We start from the raw sequence: 21,233 nt of genomic DNA on the forward strand, positions 1-21,233 counted from the left end.
AGCAGGAGAAAATGCATGGCACTTTTCACGCTGTTTACCAGAGAAAGAACGCCAGAAGCTGCCCCAAGGGGAAGGGGAGACATTCTCATGGTGTGATTGTTTATCCCCATTTTACATATGATGTGTTGGTTTCTCCTCCCATTATCTGTTCAGCAGCTTAAAGGTCTGTTGTTTACACAGCTGTGTCTGAGGGTTAGTCAGGCAGGCTTCAGGAACGTTTGGAAAGCAAATGAGACACAAATTTTATTGTTATTATTATTATTTTAAATGAAGATGGGTCTGTGTCTACAAGCTTATAATTTCTTTCACACACTATTAACCATTTAGTAAACAGGTTGCTTTTGAAAGTGGTTTCAGTAAGTATTTGGACCAAATATGATAGGAAATAGACTTGCTATTTCATACTGTTGCTTGTTTTGCATTTTTTGAAGTTGCTAGAAAACATAAAATATCCCTCTAAGGCACTCAGGTAAAGTAATTTTATCAGGTTGTTACAACTGTTAAATTAACAGCCTGGAAGACAGAATCTATCTGCTGCTAGATGCAGCATGAAGTATTTATCAGAAATAGATTTATATACCTTAACGTAACCTTGATCTAACAATACGCTTCGGTATGTGACCAGTGCAAAAACTGCATTAGTGCTAGAGGATGTAGTGGATAATCAGGACATTAGTATGTGATTAGACTGTAGCATACACGTTTATTTAACTAGGTAGCGGTCTGAGACAAGCCCTTAAAATAAATTTAACTGATGAGATCATTTCTACCTCATACCTATCTCTTAGCTGCCTCAATATTTTTTTTGTGGAGGCAGTTGGTTAGACTGGAGAGGATTGATTTTGTTTGAATACAGATCAGTTGAGGAGATATTCATACCACGATTGGATACCTCTGACTTTTATTTATAAATCCCAGTAAGTACTGTTAGTTATCTTGCCCTAAATAACTGGTCACATTTCATATAAGCAGGAGAAAACAATGTCCAAATTAGCTGGAGGTACCCTAAGTGTGCCCTAACAGACTAGGGGAATTCTCTCACTGGAATCCACTGACGGGCTAGACTTCTGATCTCACTGACCATTCTGTATACAAACCAGATTCCTGATGATATGCTTACATTTATAAATAGGCTTTTGTTTGCAATTCTCATTTTAAATCATATCTATTATAATTCTCAAATATGTACTATCTTTTGTAGCTTCTGGATTCAATGCAAGCAATCATATTCATTAGCAATATATTAGTGTATGCTAATAATTTAAATGCAGACTAGAATATTCATTTTTCTGATACAGTAATAATTAAAAACCCATTAATAAGAATTATTACTCTGTATTTGGCTTAGTACCTGCTAGAAGTTAGTAATAAATGGCCAGTGAACGCTGGAGGAGGAAGAAGAGTGGCTTCTTCCAAACTGGTCACAGTAAAACTGTGATGATGACAAAGCAGCACGGGTATTGACAGCAGAGTGCTCATCCATACACAGCATGGTCAGCCACACTCTGGGCATTTCATCCTCTCTTTCTCCACAGTAACGGTTGGGTATGGCCTTCGCTACTCTAAGAACTTAGTTTCTTTTCTCTGTGCTCAGCTAACTTACTGGCTTTGATTTTGTTCCAAGTAAACTGCTGAATTCTCCCAAGTTCTACCCCAACACAATACCAAATTAGTGATACCATTCACACCTGAAAATCTTGAGAATATAATTAATACGCTCTCTTTCCATCAGTTAATGGAATAAATTTAAATGTTGCCACTTAAGTTAGCATCAGTTATCGCCTATTGTGCTTCATGGTAGAAAGGTTCTGCAGGACCAAAAGCACTGCTCACAAAGAGGAGTAGAGGCAGTGCCCCTGGACATGAGGCTTCTGCTTCAGCTATCTTCCTTTTTTAATTCCTGTAAGCCTGAATCTTTCTCACAGGATTCTGTAGAAGTTTCAGCTTGTCAGCCAGCTGTTAATGGTATTTCACAGGCAACATCTTGAGTGCTGCTGAGCGCTACATTCAGTGACCTAAATACTTGTTGCACTTGGGTCACAGATGTTTCAACCCTGTTTACAAGTCTGAGTGATACCAGAAAATAGCCACGGCTTTCTAAGTTTTGGAGTCTGCATCCAGCAGAAGAGTCAGGTTTTTTAAAGTGTTCCAGAAGCTACACCTGACTACAGTGTAAGAAGAAAATAGAAAAATACCAACATTTACATTCCAGAGGGGTAAAAATGTGAAAGTTAATTCCTCTGTTTATTGTTCTCTGTTGCTCCCTATACTGGGTTGCTTCTCCCCAGATTGGATCAGTATAGAAAACTGGAGGCAAATTCACGAGTTCAAAGTTTGTTCTTACAGAGTGTATTTCCAGCAGTATTTGCAACATCCAGAACACCTGAACAAAACCTCACAAATCTTTTAAGATGGACAATGAGGAGAAACAGGACAAAAGATGGAGTAAAATGTGCAAAGGGAGCACAGACACTGACACTTCAGCTTTCAGGCTTTCCTGATCACCTTTTCTGAGGACACACATCCATACGATTTAATGCTATGAGAAAACCACTGTATACAAATTTTGGTTTTAATCATATTCTCCCTTGAACGCTGTCCAAGAATACTGATAGATCATTGTAAAAATATATTTGAAAAAATCACTCATGCCGTAGAGTTGATGTCATACCACGTTTCATTGTTCCAGCACAGCAAATATGAGATTGCTTGATCTTAACTGCTGTAAGTGTTCACTGTTACAACCAAGGCTGTTAGTATAAAAAACTTAAAAAGGTACTTCCGGTATATTTTCACTGCTAACATTATTTGGTCCTAGACACAGCTCCTCTCATGCACACGCATTCAGGACAACGAAGTTTTAGTTTTCTGTTCTTAACACAAGAATTTCTACCAACTTTACCTCTGCACAGGTTACACTTTCACTGAAAATCATGCCAGGCACGCAAAAATCTGCTGGTATTTTACCTGATGAGGTACGGAAGCGACACTGTCCGGTCATGGGATCGTACTCCTGGTTTTCATCAGAACACAGGCACAGGAAAGAACCATCAACGTTTTCACAGAGGGCTTCGCCACAAACCCCGCTCAGCATTTCACATTCATTCACATCTGGGGAAAAAGGCAGAAGCATAAATCAATTCAGAGCCACTACTGACAGTTTATTCTTTTATCTGCTGTATCTGTGCCAATATTGTCTGCCAGATTTCAGATGTGATCTCTGGGGAAGGATTAAAACCTCACTAATATCTAAACGGGCTCATAAACAAGTACTCAGGCCCTGTGAAATAAAGGCACCTGAAAGCCACGGTGCAGTTTATAAAAATCTTGGTGCTGTTTGGGTGCTGCTTGTAGACTGGAACACCAGTTTGCTTTTGTTTCTTTTTTGGAGGGTTTCTTCTTCATTTCTAAATACTTTCTTTTCTCAGCACCATTTCCTTGGCCTTTAAGATTGAGTCTCATTCCATTTGTTTTCTTAAAGGAGCTGCTACAACCAAACTTGTTCTCTTTATTACCAAACTTCTGCTAAATGCAGGGAGTGAAATAAGTGGTTGTGATACAGACTGCGCTACGAAAAGACGATTCGCTTTTCCTCTCAAAATCCCATTTTTCCTGTGAACATCCACTGAACAATGAATTCTCCACCTGCACCTCTACTGCGTGTGTTCTGTATCTGTGTGAGTCCTCACGTTCTGCTCTGCAGCACACAAGGGTTATTTTCCCGCAGAACGGCACAAATTTCCTCCCACCTTCAGATGCTCCAAACTAACACAACTGTGACTGGCCAACTATTAAACAAACAAAAAAATCCACAGTTTTAACTTGGATTCCATATACCTACTAATTAGTCTACCCTGAAACGCTTTCAGTTGATGCGAGAGTTATCTGCTGCTTAAATAAAGGTCACCAAATATTCTCAGTATGACTTCGTTCCCTTTTAGGCCGTTAAAGTTTACTGTTGAAAACTACTTAGTCTTTCTACTAGCGGCAGAATCTGAAAGTTACCATTTCTTTGTTATGGTTCAGAGATATCTATAACTGAGTACAGTCTAAAGTGTAATTTGTGAGGCAGTCTTTTATCCTTCTTGCCTTTTACACAGAAGGAATGCAAATCTACTCATGTGATTGAACGCTGCTTTGTATTTATTTTTTATAAATATGTGCTTTAACTTTACAGAATGTTGCCTGGCCATGAACTTACATTTCTCCTAAAATTCTTTTGCTAAATGACCTGCATTGAGATGTATAAACATTTTACAGTTCTCCACCATATTCCCAGCACTGCGTGTATTGAAGAAGGTAAGAACTGAAAGACTGACTTTCTTCCTAATTCTAGCTTGAGGAAATTGTTTAATAAATACCTTTCCTTGATCTGGTACTAATTTTCTATTAGAAATATGTGCTGTCTCAAACACTTGTTAGGACCAACTGCTGCTATTAACAACAGACAGAGAGACCTATTACTTAAAAAGTAACGGGCGCTATTTACACATGTATGAAAATCTCACATCTTTTCATGGTGATGGGTGTCTTTACTGAAGCTTGAAGCCAATGTTAAAATATGTTCAAATACACTGTGCCTACGGAGGCGTGCCATCTAATTCAGTCTGCATGTACCACATGCCAGACTTTATTTCCTGTAGGAGGTACCACAGAGTTCTGGTTATTCAGTTAAGAGACTAAACAGATGTTGCATTTAAATAGGCTAAAGCATTAAATTCACTGTCAGGATTTATACCTGTGCATGGTTCTGACATTCAGAAACAGTACGTTTTCTTGTTTTTATCTTTCTAATGAATGGTTCAGCTTATTTACTGTTAGTTTCTGTACAGTTCTAGTAAGAAGTTCTCACTACATGGTTAAACAGTTATATTTCCACCTGGCACAGTGTTCAGTGAGCAAAGCACAGCTCAGCTTTATTTTGTGAGCACATGGCACAACTTCAATAAAAATGATGAAAAATGAAATATCTTCTTGTGAGGAAATGCATTTTGCTTATCGGCTGCTTTTTGCTTGCTAGAACCTCACAAGAGAGACCACTTGCGAGTGGGAACTCACCTGTACACCCTTGCCCATCCTGTGAGTCCTGATAGCCCTGGTAACAGAGGCAGCGGTAGGAGCCGTCCATGTTTTCACAGAACCCGTGGCTGCCACACACTGTGCCATTCACACATTCATCGATATCTGTAAAGAAGTATTAACATCAGCCACGTGACAATCAAAACATACGTTCATGAGGAGTGCAGGAAAACAACCAAAGGGCTGTTTTTGCAAAAAGCTGTGATGCTTCTGCACAACGGAAAGGAATACACAGAGGACAGGCCCAAAAACCTAAAGTGAGGTAGGAAGACATACCATTTTGGAAATTGTTTCACTGCTAATTTCAGTGGAAATGTCTCATGTCAGACAACGACTTTTTTTCATTGTTTCATCAACCACTTTCCATGTTCACCAACCTGCCCAACCTTGGCACGATGCACAGAATAGGACAGTTTAAATGCGACCATCTCTGCACTTCCTACAGGTTCTGCCGATGTAGTGTTACACAGTCAACAGCATATGTGAAACTGAACCCCTCGTGCAAGAAGAGCTTAATAGTATGTATGGCTACATTCCTTTTGCAGAAGTGCTGAACGCAGGCCAAAGAGTTTATGTGGGACTTAGAAGCGCTGCACAGATCTCATTCTGGCACTTGGCACAGAAGAAAATTTTGCGGTGCATGTTTAAGTGGTAAGTATCTGCAGCATTCGCCTTCTGGTTTTAATCCTCAAAGTTTACACATATGAATAATCTTATGTAGGTAGGCAAAGTAATTACAATGCCTGCATGCTTTCTATACCGGCCCTTTCATTTGTAGTTCCCATTTGTGGTTTACTGGTCTTACGAGTCACTGCATGAGTAAGTCTGTTCTTGACTCAGCTGCCCATCAGCCTGTAATGAAGCAGAGCTCCTTGTGACAGAATGTGGTTTATTTTTCTAAGTGCATTACAAGTGCTAGGAAGATATTATTTTTATCTTCACTTGAATCAAGACCTAAAACCAAGGCCCTGACCATCTGTGGTCATTTAAGATGTCATTGTGTGTTTTTCAGGAGGAAGAACATTAACTCAAAAAACTGGGAACCTGCCACGATACAGGATCGGTACCTTCTGCCTTCTGAATTCCTCTGCAGTTTGAAGTGGAGAAGTTATTGCTAAATTTCTTTCCTAGAATCCACTGTGACTGTTAAGTAAGGTTGCTGTTCACCTGCAATTAAGTTCTGTGCTGTGCCTCTCAGATAATTATGTTTTGAATGGTGAAAAAAGTGACTCACTTTTGATTTACCTAGTTATGAGCTAGATCGTTAATCCTGCTCATTAGAGCAGGCCACGTGATGGAGCCTACCAACACTGTACCTCAAACAAACGCTTTATGCACTCACTGAACTCAGGGGCTGGGAGGACTGAACCCTGCATTGACACAGGATGTGTTTGAACAGGTGAGCAGCACTGTTTGACAGGTTTAGAACTGCATATTGATTTTCAAGACCAGAAGAGATATCCACATCATATAGCCTGAACTCTTAAATCAATAGATTAAAAAAACACCTCTGGTAGTTCTTTTTTACCAAGTAAATTGTGGAACCATACTTTCCATAAAGGCCTCTAATATCATTTTAAGGTTGTTTAAGTGAAGGAAAACTCACCTCTCACTGAATGGATCCACTGGCTAACAACATTCAGCTAAAATGCAAACTTCATGCAGAAACTGGATGTACTAAATACACTGAAATCTATGAGACTTTTATGAATATAATCAATTATATCTTAAAAACACTTGCAGATGGAACTTGCGGAATATTTTATTTGGTTTGTTGGTTTTGTCGGTGGAAGTTTTTATGAGCTTCAAGTCTTGATTTATTAAACAGAGAAAATAATGAATTCTATAGAGTGCAATTTCTATTTGGCAAAGAATACAATTGCTACTGTGTTTATTCTGAAGGAACTGAATGTGAAAATTAGGGTGCTTTTTGGATACTGGACTTTTTGAAGTCTACCACAAACCCGCCTCGGTAGAATTAATTCAGCAGTAAGAGCAAACAACATATATCTGTATTAAAGACACTGTCAAAGGTGAAAGGTCAAGTATTCCAATGATGGAATAGTGAAAGGATGCATACAGAGTTACTGGAAGAATGGAGATAAAACCTGTACACCAGCAGTTACGGTTGTGTGTTAATGAACCTTCACTTTTGCTACTGAGCACCAGACCTGCATGACATATTTCAGGTTAATTTTTAGTCTCATGACCATCTGGAGTTTCACATATCTGGTAAAAAAAAGTCTTAACACTATATCTTTTATTCAGAAAACCCTGTTAGGGGAATTCAAATTGAGTAAGCAGTGGTGGATTGACAGCCAGGAATTTAAGAAAACAGACAATAATGCAGTGCTTGTATTTTTAGTGGCCAGCTATAGCTTAATAACAGAAGTTCCTGAGCCACAGGACATTCACACTGCTGAAAGCCCAGACAGGAGAGACTACAACTGGGGATTTTGGAATTACATGAGTTACAGTATTTCTTTTACTGAATACCTAAATATTAAAGAAAACAGATAGGAGAATGGATTGTGCTCTTCAGTAAACTAAGGGCATTGGCTGAAAGTCTGCAGAAACAAAATGTGGGATTGTAGCAGGTGTCCTAATTTAGTATATAGCGTATCCGCAGGAGATGGCCTTGTTTTTAAAAAGCACACAGTCTGAACATGACTAGATCTTTCGGTGCATGGGAAATTACAGAGAAGGTCCAAGCACCAAATATTTTTCCTTGTCTAGACAGCTCACTCAAAGGACGCCTGTTTTACAGCCGGAAAGGGCATTTGTTCCTTTAATGACGCTGTAAAGCATGAGCCTTGTAATTGGCAATTCTCTTGCTATATAGAGACAGAGTAAGGGAAAAAATTAAATAAGAAATAAATATATCCTATGTCTATACAGTGACTAAAGTAGCTCTCTAATTATGGCTGTTTTAGAACTCATGACTCAGTGTGCCTGCTTTAACCAAAACTCCTTTGATCTAACATCATCAAGGTGTAAAGAAAGGCAATGCGTGTGCACTCAAGCCTGTTCCTGTTCAACTCAACAATCCATTGCTGTTTTCTGCCAATGTGAACAAGGTGAAGGAATACTTAACCTCAGGCACAAATATTTAAATCTCACCGAAATCAATTTACATTGCAAAATTTCAGTGGGGACAGTTTTGTACACTGCTTAGAAGAACAGCTGTGGTTCTGAGACTTTCCAGGGCTGTCCGTAACACCCACAAGTTAAAATCAGGACAGTGAACATCTGAATAAAGATTGGTCATCTGGAGGAAATGATTCTGGATGGTCATTGCAAGACTGTGATATGCTAAGACAGACTCTTGTTTTTCCCTTTGTGTTCCTATTTCTTTAGTGTGCTGTTACAAAGCAGTTGTTGCCCTAACACATCTCTATCAGGAAACATTAAGAAAGTTGGTGAAGTTTGTGATTATTCTTTATTCACTGTGAAACAAAGAGACAGCTCACAGGGGCGCTCTGTAGGTGAATGCCTGAATCCAAGTTTGGCAAAAGCTTTCTTACCTCTGTATTTAATTAGAGACTTGGTGAAAATTAAGTTGCCTACTGCATAAAGTTTACAAGATGCCAACTGAGGGCAAGCAGATATTGGAGAGCTCTGAAGGAATATGGAGTGCTTGTTGATGCTGACACTGGGGCTATGGGCTTGGAGCAGAGAGAGGGAAAAGTGAGGGAGCCACTGAGAAACAGATGAAATTTGACATGAAAACAGAAGAGGCGCTTGGTGCAGGGCATTAACTTCAGCATCAGAGAACCTCTAAGTTGAGTTTTTGCCAACACAATAGACTAGCAACCAGCTGTGTAAGATATCTTTATAGGAACCCCAGAGAGCTCCACAGGGAGCTATGCAGTGCTCTAAGAGCCTCCTGTTCTGAGAGCACGGCACAGTCAAATTGCTGAGCCTGGGGCCATGGAAGCAGTGAAATGTCACCAACCACAACAAAAGTTTGTCTACACAGTGGAAGAAGACAATCAGCACAGCTGTTGAGTTTGCTTTGGCCATGGCCATAAAAACTCCATACCAGAACTGAATCATGTGGGCTTCTTACTGTTTTATGTTGTTGTTTCTGACTCTTCACAGAATTATTAAATTCATAAAAAACAGCTTGGAGATATGGCAAATCTGTTCTCCAGGTACAGAAAAGCAACTGAATCCAGCAAAATTTCCTCAGCTTCTTTCTCTGATGGCATAAACAGTTATCCTCACTCACTTAACTGGAGATAAATTCAGAGGCACCTCGTGTAAAAAACAGTAGCTTCTGCAGCTTGAAGCCACGGCCTTTCTCAGTACCTGGAACGTCATACATTCTTTCTGTTTCTAATCTTATTGTTTCATCTTGTCTTTTTGCAAGCTGACTCTTGAAACTGACATCAGAACAAATATAAACTAAGCAGTGAATATTAATTAAGCACTGAAGTCATCAGTGCTTCCCTTATGTGATTTTCTTCAACTCTAGAATTGTTATTATTAAAATGACAGAATGGAGAAACTAGTCACAGTAAAAAATGAGTGTTGCTGCTTCAGAAGACTAGAAGTACCCCTGTTTCGCCAAGTTATTAAAATGCTTTTCCAAGTGCTGAAGTCTGATCTGTATTCCATACACACCACCAATTGCTTGTGAAGCACAGTGACCTGGTTTTGTATTTTTTTTTTTTTATTCTTCACTAAAAATGTTCCAAAACTACTCATGCTCCTGGAAACAGACCTATCTGGTGATTTCATCCTTTTCTATTTAGTAAAACTCAGGCTTTTTTATTCTAATGAAGATTACCTATGTACTACTGTATCATATGTGATAGTAACCCTTCCCTAAGAACTGCTTATTAACTGTCAGAGATCAAGACAGAGGGGATTCAGCTTCTGGTCTGTCCCTTAAGCTCAGATGTCACTAACTTTTTAAGTTGTTTCTGTTCAGTGTTGTCTTTTTTTTTTATTTCACTCTCAATTAATGTATTTGTGGGTTTGATTCCACGAGGCTGGTAAATGTTCTTCTAACTGATGTGGAATAAATGTTTGGTTTCTGCTAAAAGCAAGCTACATTCTTCACTCTTTCTTTTTTTAAAACTATGTTCAACAGTGAGGCAAAACACCTGCCACTACTTTTCATGCTGAGAAACCGAAGATATTTAACCATATCCTACATAAAGACTGGGTGAAATATAGATGTGCTGCCAGAAGAGTCTAAGAACATGATTTTTAGCAACTGGTTACCAGAAAAGTTGGAATTGCCCCATTGCTTGAAATCATACAATATTGGCTTCTCCATCTGTCACTGGGCCTACTCAGAGTCATCCTCTCTAGTCTAATTACCAGGCTTTTCTATAACATTATGACAAAATAAAGTAAATATTTAGATATGAAAAAGCAACAAAATATCTAATGGAGTTTTTAGTTGTCAACAATAAGTAAAGCACAAATAGTGTGTTTGATGTCATGCTGTATCTAAATATATAGCATGCATTATCTTACATAGCATAACAATATTCTCTTACCAATTTAATTTCCTTAGTTATCATATTACATTAAGAAGTTCAGCTTTAATAATAATTCTGACTTTCCTCTGCTAAAAGTACAATGAGTAAATGTTCCAGAAGTTTCCATGCACCTTCTCCATAGGAGGCAGTCTTTTCATTAGGCCTAAGCAAACTGATGAGAAGAGCTGACCCATGGAAAATCAATCACACGAGAATTTACTGGCTTATAACCTAGGATAGGGAACAGCTTGCTTACGTTTTGGATGTTTGTTATCTGCTACTGCAAGGTTTTAACACCGAACTATCCCTGCCCAGGTCGTCTTCTCTGCGTGCAACCTGCTGAACTACTACAGCATATACAGACTTCTTCCTCTTCAGAATTATTACTCTCTCCACAAGGCTTCTTGCCTTGAAAAATCCTTTCATCCATAAGCACAGCCATTCTTCATCCAGTTAGGGGAATTTATATTTTCTGTCAGTATCACTGTCACAAAACCACACAGCTCCCTTGGTATCACTGAACTCAAGTCTCCTGGTTCAAATTAAGTGCAGTAGAGTAGCATCACTAGAAAGCGTGTGCTTTCCATTAGGAACAAGGGATTTTCTCAAACAACAACCAAATAACAGCCTAGGTTGATGTAAATTCTAGACTTCTTGCTGGTGTTTCTCAGTGGTGTTATTACTTTTACAACCTTAAATGAACAATACTCGTATGAGCACACCTGCATGTGAAGTATAAGCTGGATCACTGTAAAGATCTAATCACTAAGATTTACTCAAACTTCTGCCATTTCTAAGTGTATGAAGTTCTATCACAGGTAGCATTTTACTACAGTTTCTCACTGGAGCTCTGTTGCATGGATGCTTCAGCTGCTTGTCAAGGTATTGATAAGGAAGGTTCTGTTGTCTCACATCCAGCAATAATAACGTTCAGGCAGCTCAGGCCTGTTGCTAATGCAACTAAGACACTTTAAACTAAAGAACACTAGATATTTATGGCAGTAATGGTACCCATCTGAAACCTCTCAGTAGCCTGAATTCTAAAGTCTTTTTACTTGTGTTTTATATGTATTACTTCTCCCTCCATTGCTGGATGATAGAAATGATTTCTCACTCTGAAAATCTTTTCATATTCTTGCAGATGTCTGCCAATTTTGCATATCTTAACATATGAATATCATTCTCATCTTTGCCATCATTGGCCATAGTTAGGGCCGTATTTCTTTTTCACTGATTTCTTCTGCTCAAAAAAAAAAATATATATATATATATGTAATTAAGATGTAAAAATTTTACAAGTCAAGAGAAGTAAAGCACAGCTTCTAACAAACGTGAGCTCCACTGCGTCTCCCATTTTGTATGTTTCATGTTATACTTATTATGACATAAACAGCAATTTATCACATCATGCATTTAAGAGAAAAAAAGCCAGAAAAGACCTTTAGGTGGCAGATTGCTGAGTTCATAATGGTTCTGGAATATTACATAAAAACAGACTGCTTCCCCCCACCCGCCCCAGCCAGTATCAGCAAATGAATGGCAATGCAGGGGGAAGCTCAGGAGTTACTGTGACTTGTCTCACCTTCACAGGTTCGGCCGTCTGCAGACACAGAAAAGCCCTGCTCACATATGCACTGGTAGGAACCATCTGTGTTTAGACACTCTCCATGAGGTGAACAGAGGTCAGATCTCTCACATTCATTGATATCTGAAAGCAGAGACATTAACAGCTTTGCAAGCAATGATTACCTTAACACCAATCCTAAGTCTGATTATTCTTAAAAAGCAGCTTTCATTTCTACCAGCTATGCAAACTGTGTTCATTTTCAGGAGCAAGCAAATCCTGTGGGATCATTTTTAAACACTGTATGTTCAGATGTATCACACTCTCCATGTACTGCTGTCTGCAGTGAGGATGAGCAGATGAGAATGATTTCTGAGATGTCAGTATAAGCTCTATACAAGCCAACATTTATTCTCTATTAGGAGAATTCTCAGCTGGCTCCATCTCACTGCTCCTTGATTGCTCTGTGCTGCTCAGCTTGTGCATCTGGCTCCGTGTGTTATCAGCAGGTCTGGAGTTGAATTTCTCCATTCAGTTGATACTTTATCATTTAAAGCTAAATACTTTTTTTTTTTTTGCATATGGGGAACGGTCCCCAAATGTTCGTATATAAGAGTCTGTAATCATTGTTATTTGTTTGTTTGCTTTGCTTTTAACTTAGAAAGCATTTTTCAAATACTGCACTCAGAACTTACTTTTGCATCTGAAAAATAAGCATTTCTTACTGATTAATGTTGTACCTTACCTGCCGTCGGAACTTAAAGACTGCATGCATTCTTTCAGGAGATTGTTTACAAGAATTCTAAGAAAAAGATTTGTAACTGAACTTCTGCATTTTGCTTAACAGAAACCTTTTTAAGAAGTCCTGTGCTGAGATCAAACACAAATTACACAAATTTAGAAAAAAACAATTACACAAGAGGATCATTCAGCCATCACAACAGGATAGCAGAATTTCTTCCTCTTCACTGTGGCTTTGCTGCTTAGCTTCCAGCTATTGTTACAGCCACACAAAGTGCACTGAAGCAGACAACAACTTGGATAGAATAGGTTAGTTATGATTTCAGTACTATCATTAAAAGCCCCGTGACAGCACTATAAATCTTCTTTAGATATGGGCTGATTGCATCCTGCATGTATAAATCCCTCCAGGCTAGTGTTCTGAAGGCGTGGCACAAGCGGAAAGAACAAAGACAGCCTGAGGGAGGGCAGTATCTGCATGAGGTGCATAGGGAAAAGTCTTCTCCGAATTCAAGGCAAATGCAGACCAATGAGATACTCTGTGAAGCTCTCTGAGTCCCATAAGGTCAGCACTGGCAAGGGCGGCACAGTACCTTCTTCGTACAGACGCTGCTCTCAGGACTGAGCTGCGTGGTGTTGTTTTGTTTTTAACAGCCAGAACAGCTTGTTACACAAGGATAAAATACAAATATATAATATATAAAAATAGAGCATAAAATAATGTATTAAAAAACATGAAAACAAAATTAATGATGTGAGGAAATGAAGTTTTAATTTGCTTTAAGAGCACTCTACATACTTTCTGATGTTTTGGACTCTCTTTAACTGTGGTCCTTACCGAAATACACGTTCCTAATTTCTAGTCTGAATTAGTCCAGATGCAGCTTTGCAGACACTGCATTCTGTGATACATTTGCCAGTTTAATTCAACAGCTCTTTACTTTGAATTTTGACTTCCTTTGAAGGGAATCACACTGTGACCAAATCACCCGTCATTTATTTCTTCAACAAAATAAAAGTTTTTAAATCATTCAGTCCTTTTACCTCCAGCCACTGTCTATTTTGGGTTCATCTCTGAACTCTGTTCAGCTCATCAGCATCCACTTTGAAATGTGAGCTCCCAAACATCCCAAGTGCCAAGAGCGGTTGCATCAGTTGCAAAATAGAACTAAATAATCTGTGCATACTCCTGCTAGATATTCTGCTTTTTCTATCTTTCAGGCAGTGCATGCGTTAGTCCTACTGGCCACAGGGTTGCAGTGAAAGCTCATATTTAGCTACCTATCTCTGACCCCTGTATCTTTTTCAGTCACTGTGCTTCAGAAGGAAATCCACTAAACTACCTATATGACAGATTCCCCCTTCAGTATGCACCTCACTATATTGAAATACATGTGATCACTCTACCCTAGTGGCCTATTACCTTGGTCTTTTGCCATGCCCCTGATCACTCCACTCAAATTCTGTTAGTTTTCTTAATGTATTTTTTGTTATTACAGGATTCTGGTAAGAACTGGTAAAAACTATTTTTTTTTCCATTTTACCACTGTGTAAAATATTCTGAAGGTACTGATGGGAAAAAAAAAAAGAAGTAATCAGTTATTATATTAGTATGGCGAGTTTTGCTCAGTCCACAATACAGGACAAGAAAATACGTTCAAGATTTCCATCTTTGACTAGTAAAAATTGTACTGTTATATTCTGTAACAGTTCAACAACAGCAAAAACGTGCTACCAATTTCCAGCTCTAATATCACGCTTCCTGTCCTAAAAATGGAAGGTAAAGGAGTGCTGAGGCATGCCTGGGTGTTGTGTCAACACAGCTAGGATTCTTCAGACCCAAAAGCCGGGAAGTACTTTTCCTGGGTTTGGCAAAGCTGATTTAGCCTCAGGTAACACATTCTCTTCCTCCTCGTCCTCCACCAAGTGCTGCAAAACGTGTTAGGGATGAGACATGCTTACCTAACATGATTTGACATGAGCTGTACTGCTCTGTTACAACATCAACTCACAAATGCAAAGATACTGTCAAAATAAATGCTCCTAGGATCTGGGAAAATGCAGCACTGAATCTCTGTTAATTCTAGCAGAGTTTCTCTTTCAGGTTAGGAAGGCTGAAATTTAAGCCTCTTGAAATAGTTTTTCAGTTTGTATTTAGAGACAAGGGTATTAAGTGAAAAGAATACGGAAGTGCTACCAATCATAAACAAACAATTTATCCTCATTACCATGACTGACGACCATCACAAATTATGATTTTAGATTTGCACATTTATAAAAATGACCCAATTATAACAGCTATTTCCTACCTTGACATCCCCTGTTGGCTATCTGCTGAAAACCATCTAGGCAAGAGCATTTGTACGACCCATCGGTATTCATGCAGTTTCCTCCAAGGCAAATATCACTGTCTTGAAGGCATTCATCAATATCTGAAATAAAAATGTAACCGAGTAATTAGATGATTAAGAGCTGATGAAGCTCGTAAGTGATACTTATCAACTTGAAGCTACAGTGTCCTTTAATAACAGTGTGTGATAGAATACCCTTTTAATTTCTTTCATCGTATTGTCAAGCTGCTTTATTACTAGAAAGCTTTAAAATTTGAGTTTGTGACATTTCCTCTTACCAAGCATGTCCAGTATGTGCCACCTGCATCACTAATGAAAACTATCATAAGTTACCTTTATATCAATCTCTCCATTGCTTTAATAGTGACTGTGATGTTAGAGTAGTACAAAAATCCAACCAGCTGTACATTTAGAAGATACAAAACATGCCTAGTGATGCAAACCCGTATTTTGAAATATGTATCTCCAGATGTGTTTAGACCAAAGATTGCTGAGCCTGAAGTGATCTGACTTGGATCCTGTCCACAGCATGTGCAAGCCCAGACATAGCTGGTGTGCCACACCAGACAAGATGTGCTTGTGGGGACTATTCACGCAACAACCACGTGGACAGGTTTGTAGGACACAGGCCACACTGTATGCAGTCAACATCCATGGGCTAGACACATTGCCTGACACACAGCAGGGCAAGTTTCAGGCTAGGAATTAGGTACAAAGCAACCAAACATTTAAAGAACAAGACACTAGGCATTGTCTCCACCAAAAATCTTTTCATGGAGGAAATGGAGTGCAGGAACAGCATTAGCTCAGAAAGCACCTACATTCCAGTGATATTCTACAGTTTGGTTGTTAAAAGCAAACAGAAAATAAGAGAATAAAAGAAACATAAGTTACTTGCTTCTGCCTCCACAGTACTTTACCCTGTAATTCATTGAGCCTACTGCTATGACAGGATAGACAATTTCCATTGAAAAACTCCACAAAGAGGTTTTCCATTGCCTTGGAATAGTCTTAAGTTTTTCAGCACAGATTTGATCTGAATAGTTGGTCACTTTTTTGTGCATTGCAAGAATAATAGCAATTCTAATAAAAAAAAAAAGGGGGTGTGTGTGGGGGGGTAGATTTAACCTCATTTCTACGCATTCTGCACATTAAAATGCAACTATACTTGGGTTTGAATCTGTTTGAATCTACTTGATTACAATAAGGAAAAGTAGTAAAGTAGTAGCTTTCTTGCATAAATGAATGTTATGGCAAATAAAATTGCACTTAATGCTGACAAACTCATTACCTTTTGATAGTCACATGTTTTACAATCATTTTCAACGAAGAAATAAATTGTGGTTTATTTAAAAAAAAAAAAAACAGCAATTAATTTTGACTGTGAGCCTGAGAAAAAATTAACGACTCCCCTGCGCCGAGTTAATGCCAAGTCTCACAACAAGAAAGCATTTTCTGCCAAATTCGGTCAAAATTCATTATTTTCTGTGTAGAATGCAAACCTCTTGTTCTCTGATGGAACAGAGTGGGCAGCAATCACAGGAGTGAGTATTCTTGTGGTTACTGCCAAAGAGTCTCAAGGAAAAACAGAGACAGTAACTCATGCTTGAAATGTTGAGTGCTTTTTACCATCTTTCACAGGTGCATGTCTAGAGCATTTTGGCTAGCAAAATCTCTGAAAGCTGCTGGGTAAACACTGGAGCCTCAGGTGCTTTAGACAGGCTCTTTTCCAGCAGCTCAAGTTCTTTAAGAGGTACAGTCTGTATGTAGGTTCAGCTGATGCATGTAAGTATTTCTTAAGCTGAGGAAGAACAAGAAAAATGTATTTACAGCATATAAAACAGTTACACAAAGCATTCTTACAGAGTAGGACTAGCAGTGTCTTTTCAAACATAGTTTCCAAGTGGCAAAAAGCAGTCAGCAGTATCACATGCTTCCAAAAGTACGGAAGGGATATAATGCAAGCACAGAATTTCTTCCACTTCAAGAGATTAACAGATTTTGTGCAGAACTTGTAATATGAAAATCTTCTGTGATCAGATTGCATCTGTAGATATTAACCACTTTGTCACTGAGTGAAGCCACTTGGTTACAGAATCTTGTGAATGAGACAAAGACTCCAGACTAGGAGAACAGCTTTACCAATTTTCCCTGTATGAACCAATTCCTCCTCTTTTGCCTTAACAGCTAATACAGTTATTTTTTTCCTGAAAATTGCTCTCGAATGGGACCAACAAAGAGATAAAGCATGGACCTCTCCTGCCAGCTCATGGCACAGTGATGGAAAGCAGCAGAAGTTACCATGACTGGTATGAAATGCACCAAAACAGTCAGAGGAGATGTGATAGAAACTACAATAGATTTAAATTAACTTCTTTATTTCATTTGCTCTTCCTCACTACAAGATGCTTTAATGAACGATTTTTAAGCTCACACTCTATTAACAGCATTTACTAAGTCAACATCTTTCTCTGCAGACTTAACAGTTTGTAAGGCTTCTTGCTGAAGCAGTCAAAATGCTTGAAACAGTTCTGCATCCCCCCCCTTCCACCCTCTCTCTCCCTTTATGCAGAGACATAAGAAAGAAAATTGTTTCTTTTTTAAGATGGACAGATCTCTGGAATCTGATCTGCTGAGGCCTACTGAGGGCAGGTTAGGTTCTGTCAGGAATAACAGAGCCTGTTTTATCTCTGGGCAGCAGGTTGAACCAGTGATTTGTTTAACCACACTCTTCTTTGATTCTTGACACTGTATCTCTACATCTGTCACAGCTTGTGAATGTGTTGAAGCCAACTGGGAGCAACATTCTTGGACACAATTTTTCAGTGCCATGCATCATCAGCTCACATTTCTTGAAGCTGGTGCAAGCAATACCGGTAATTCATCAGGAACTCTGAGAAGATCTTATGTTCTTCTGTGACCAGACTCTCCAAACAGGTCAGTACCAAAGGGTATCAAAGTACTAAAGAGATTAAAAGATATCCTAATTTCTTGGTGAGAACTTCAAGAGATGCTGGCACTCACTAAATGTGGACGACCTCACAACATCAGCACTGATAAGTCTAGTCTGACAGAAGCTTGTCTTGAGAAACAGTGCCGAGTCAGCTCTGGGTGAAATGCTCTTCTATCCTAATCAATGGAAGAAGAGTGTTCCTGATGTACTGCTCTGTATGAGAAAGTGGTAACTGCCTCCTAGATGCTGTGTGAACAACCTAACAGCAGAACACACAGCAGGTAGAGCAGCAGTAAGGAGCTGTCTCATTTCCTTGCTATTAGCAGCTACAAAAAGCACACCAGAGACTGGAAAGTCAAATGCTAATAATACACCTATGGCAAGAGCTTAACAGAGTTTTTCCCCCTGGGGTGGGAGATAAGGAAGCAATGGAGGCAGAACTGTTTCTGAAGGTCTTCAGCAAGAAATTCCACGTGCTCAGGGTCAATGAGCAATGCAGCAAAAGGCTATACCTATAATAACAAAATAACAAATCTGTTTGCTGATTACTGGACATCAAGCTGCCCAGCTTGAGAGAAAATAGAATGTGTCTGTTTTCTATAACCTAGCATTTCTCCCTACATTTGCCTAACATCTTTCACTTCTTATGCTTTTAGAAGCACAGTACACAGATTCCCTTCTGAGAGTGAAAGTTGTGAGCACCAGCAGATCCCTCTGGAGCACATCTCAGACTGTGCATTTCTCCTGCATCTGCACATGTGGGATTGCAGTGACTGGCTACATGTTCCCAGAACCAACTGACCAAGTTTTCACTTAGCAGGCCCCCATGTGAACAGTGTCTGCTGGCAGAAGCTTTTGTAATACAGAATCCAACACAGACCTCTGCGTAAGCAACGAGATTTGGAAAAGCTGAATTGTTTTTGGTATCAGTGTCAACTGCTCTTTTCTAGCCTTACTGTCAAGCAACACACACACTGGTTTCTTGTGTGTGGAAAGATGACAGAGACCGTTTCTAAGAAATCATAAATATGTAGCTGTGCAAATGAGAACTGTTAAATAGTTGACAGTGAAGTATCAAGAAGAAAAGAAGCAACATTTTTCTGTCCCATTCACAAAAGAGTTCATGCCTATGGCTGAAATACTCAAGATCTTTCTGAAAAAAATGAATCAGTAGCTTAAGTCCACGAGCTTACCTTCACACTGATCTCCAGTAGCAGACAGAACGTAACCTTGGCTACAAACACATCTGAAAGACCCTTCTGTGTTCCTGCAGCGTCCATTGACACACAGGGATCTGTCTTGGCATTCATCTATATCTGTGGCAGAAGAGACAGAGATGGCATGACACATCAAAAATACAGATTACTGAGCAAATAGTGCAAAAAGCATCCCTGAACAAAACAGCAAAGCACAGTGTCATTAGCAAGTACTGCTTCTCTTGATTTTATTTACAAATGCAGACAGACAATACAGTGCATAAAAATATATGAAACAGCAGATAGAATGTTTCCCTCATGGTGACTGCATTCACAGTTCTCTCCCATAGTGTCAATATATCCCACAGTGGACATGCAAATACACGCAGACTCATAAGTACACACACAGACACACTGCTTGAGAGCTGCTTTTGTTTCTCTTCTCTCTGGCAAAGGTAAGAAGCCAACTGCTCCAGTGAGTCAGCAAAACCCACAAAATACTTTCCAGCCGACTCACCACCTTTTAACAGGGTGTGGTTTTCAGATGCACACTGACAGGCCATCCCCCTGTTAACTTGTACATTGAGGCTCCTTTAGATACTTGCCTTGTAACAGTATTAATCCTCTAAGTATGGGGAAACACTTCCACAACCACTGCTAATCCCTCAGCACTTCAAGTTCTCATCATGTGGGGTCAGCCTGGGCTACCAAATGGACTTGAACACTAAGTTTAAATTTTCCTATGGAAAAGTCAAAATAGTGGAGGGGAGCAGCACTCTGAATTCGGAACATACCACGTGTTACGTATAAGCTAGGAACCGCTCTTCCCTCTCTTATTTATAATTACAAGTCCTTAGCAAGTGTTATAAATTTATATGACAGGTTGTTAGTCATTCCTAGGATTTAGGCACAGGTGCCCGTTGCTCTGAAAATATAATTCAAACAGGAGAAAGTTACTCAGAGGTTTTTCTGGTCTGTGTTATGGCTACACAGCCTGATCTCTTTCTTGAATTGTGGTCCCCTGCAACCAGAGAAGTTTTGAATGTAAGGATCACCAAATTCTGTGGGGCTGCATGAAGTATCTGGGTGCGCGTACAGGCCCTGACTTGAGAAGGGTGCACTTTAAGAAGAGCTGTCTGCACATGCCAGCGTAGCTTGGCAAGGGCTCTTTTCCATGAAAGGCTCAGAGGAAGCAGTCAAACTTTGTCTACATACTTTCCCCAAGACCGGTCTGCTCTGTGTCCTGGACAGCACATTTAACTCACTCACACCATTTAACGTACAGTGTTGTTTTGTTTCAAGTTTCCTGACAAAGTTAAATGAATGATTATTCGGTTTTATTGTATTACTTTAGCACTCAGAAGTCTGAATGTGTTTGGTGCTATACACAGACACTCGCATAAAGAGAAAAAGAAAAAAAAAAGGAAAAGAAAAAAACAACTGACAAGAAACTCTGATTTCTGTGTGCTTCCGTGGCTTCTCTGAGACATTCTCTCAGATTTTCACTTTTAGGGTAGAGGTTGCAAGAGTACTAATGTCTGCTCAAGGAGGAAAGGGATATTCGTGGTTAATATATGTACTCTATGTTCCCTCTCAGACTGCTCAGCTCTGACATCAGACCTAATTTTGATCCACGGGATGTCATATGTGGAAGAAACGCGGGACCCAACGCTCTGAGGTGCAGGTACGGTTCTTGGAAGTATTACACCACAGTCCCTCTAAGCATGCAGCTCAAAAAGCAGTGATAGCAAAGCAGGCATCAGCTCAGCATTTAATTGACACTCTTGGGGGTTCTAAGCCTGGGTTTTTGATTCCACTCCCTGACATGAAAAAAATAAAAATAAAAATAAAAAG

General features: G+C 39.3%; 1 protein-coding gene and 2 long non-coding RNA genes across 14 annotated transcripts in view; 2 read left to right on the forward strand and 1 right to left on the reverse strand.

The window, feature by feature from the left end:
- Positions 1-10,879, forward strand: part of LOC107052897 — a 100,236-nt gene extending 89,357 nt beyond the window's left edge. Inside the window, exons 8-11 of the long non-coding RNA XR_001465696.4 lie at positions 4,178-4,299; positions 5,021-5,341; positions 5,525-5,730; positions 6,092-10,879. This is a non-coding gene — a long non-coding RNA (uncharacterized LOC107052897). The remainder of the gene's footprint in view (positions 1-4,177; positions 4,300-5,020; positions 5,342-5,524; positions 5,731-6,091) is intronic.
- LTBP1 (latent transforming growth factor beta binding protein 1) overlaps positions 1-21,233 on the reverse strand; it is a 182,480-nt gene that overhangs the window by 25,493 nt on the left and 135,754 nt on the right. For 10 of the 11 annotated variants that reach the window (NM_001398250.1, XM_015283725.4, XM_015283724.4 and 7 more), the window contains 5 exons: positions 19,377-19,499; positions 15,189-15,311; positions 12,157-12,282; positions 5,059-5,184; positions 2,968-3,111 (listed from right to left, as the gene is read on the reverse strand). In NM_001398250.1, coding sequence (NP_001385179.1) covers positions 2,968-3,111; positions 5,059-5,184; positions 12,157-12,282; positions 15,189-15,311; positions 19,377-19,499 — 642 coding nt within the window. The remainder of the gene's footprint in view (positions 1-2,967; positions 3,112-5,058; positions 5,185-12,156; positions 12,283-15,188; positions 15,312-19,376; positions 19,500-21,233) is intronic. The other variant, XM_025148694.3, reaches the window with a different exon arrangement.
- On the forward strand, positions 12,898-21,207 carry LOC121110321. 2 transcript variants are annotated; one of them, XR_005859047.2, is made up of 3 exons: positions 12,898-13,188; positions 18,002-18,167; positions 18,840-21,207. It is a non-coding gene; the product is annotated as an uncharacterized LOC121110321 (long non-coding RNA). The 2 variants fall into 2 exon arrangements; XR_005859048.1 differs by lacking the exon at positions 12,898-13,188 and adding an exon at positions 16,358-17,539 and having other exon boundaries at positions 18,840-21,058.

This window comes from Gallus gallus, chromosome 3 (genome assembly GCF_016699485.2).
Source record: "Gallus gallus isolate bGalGal1 chromosome 3, bGalGal1.mat.broiler.GRCg7b, whole genome shotgun sequence".
NCBI lineage: Eukaryota > Metazoa > Chordata > Aves > Galliformes > Phasianidae > Gallus > Gallus gallus.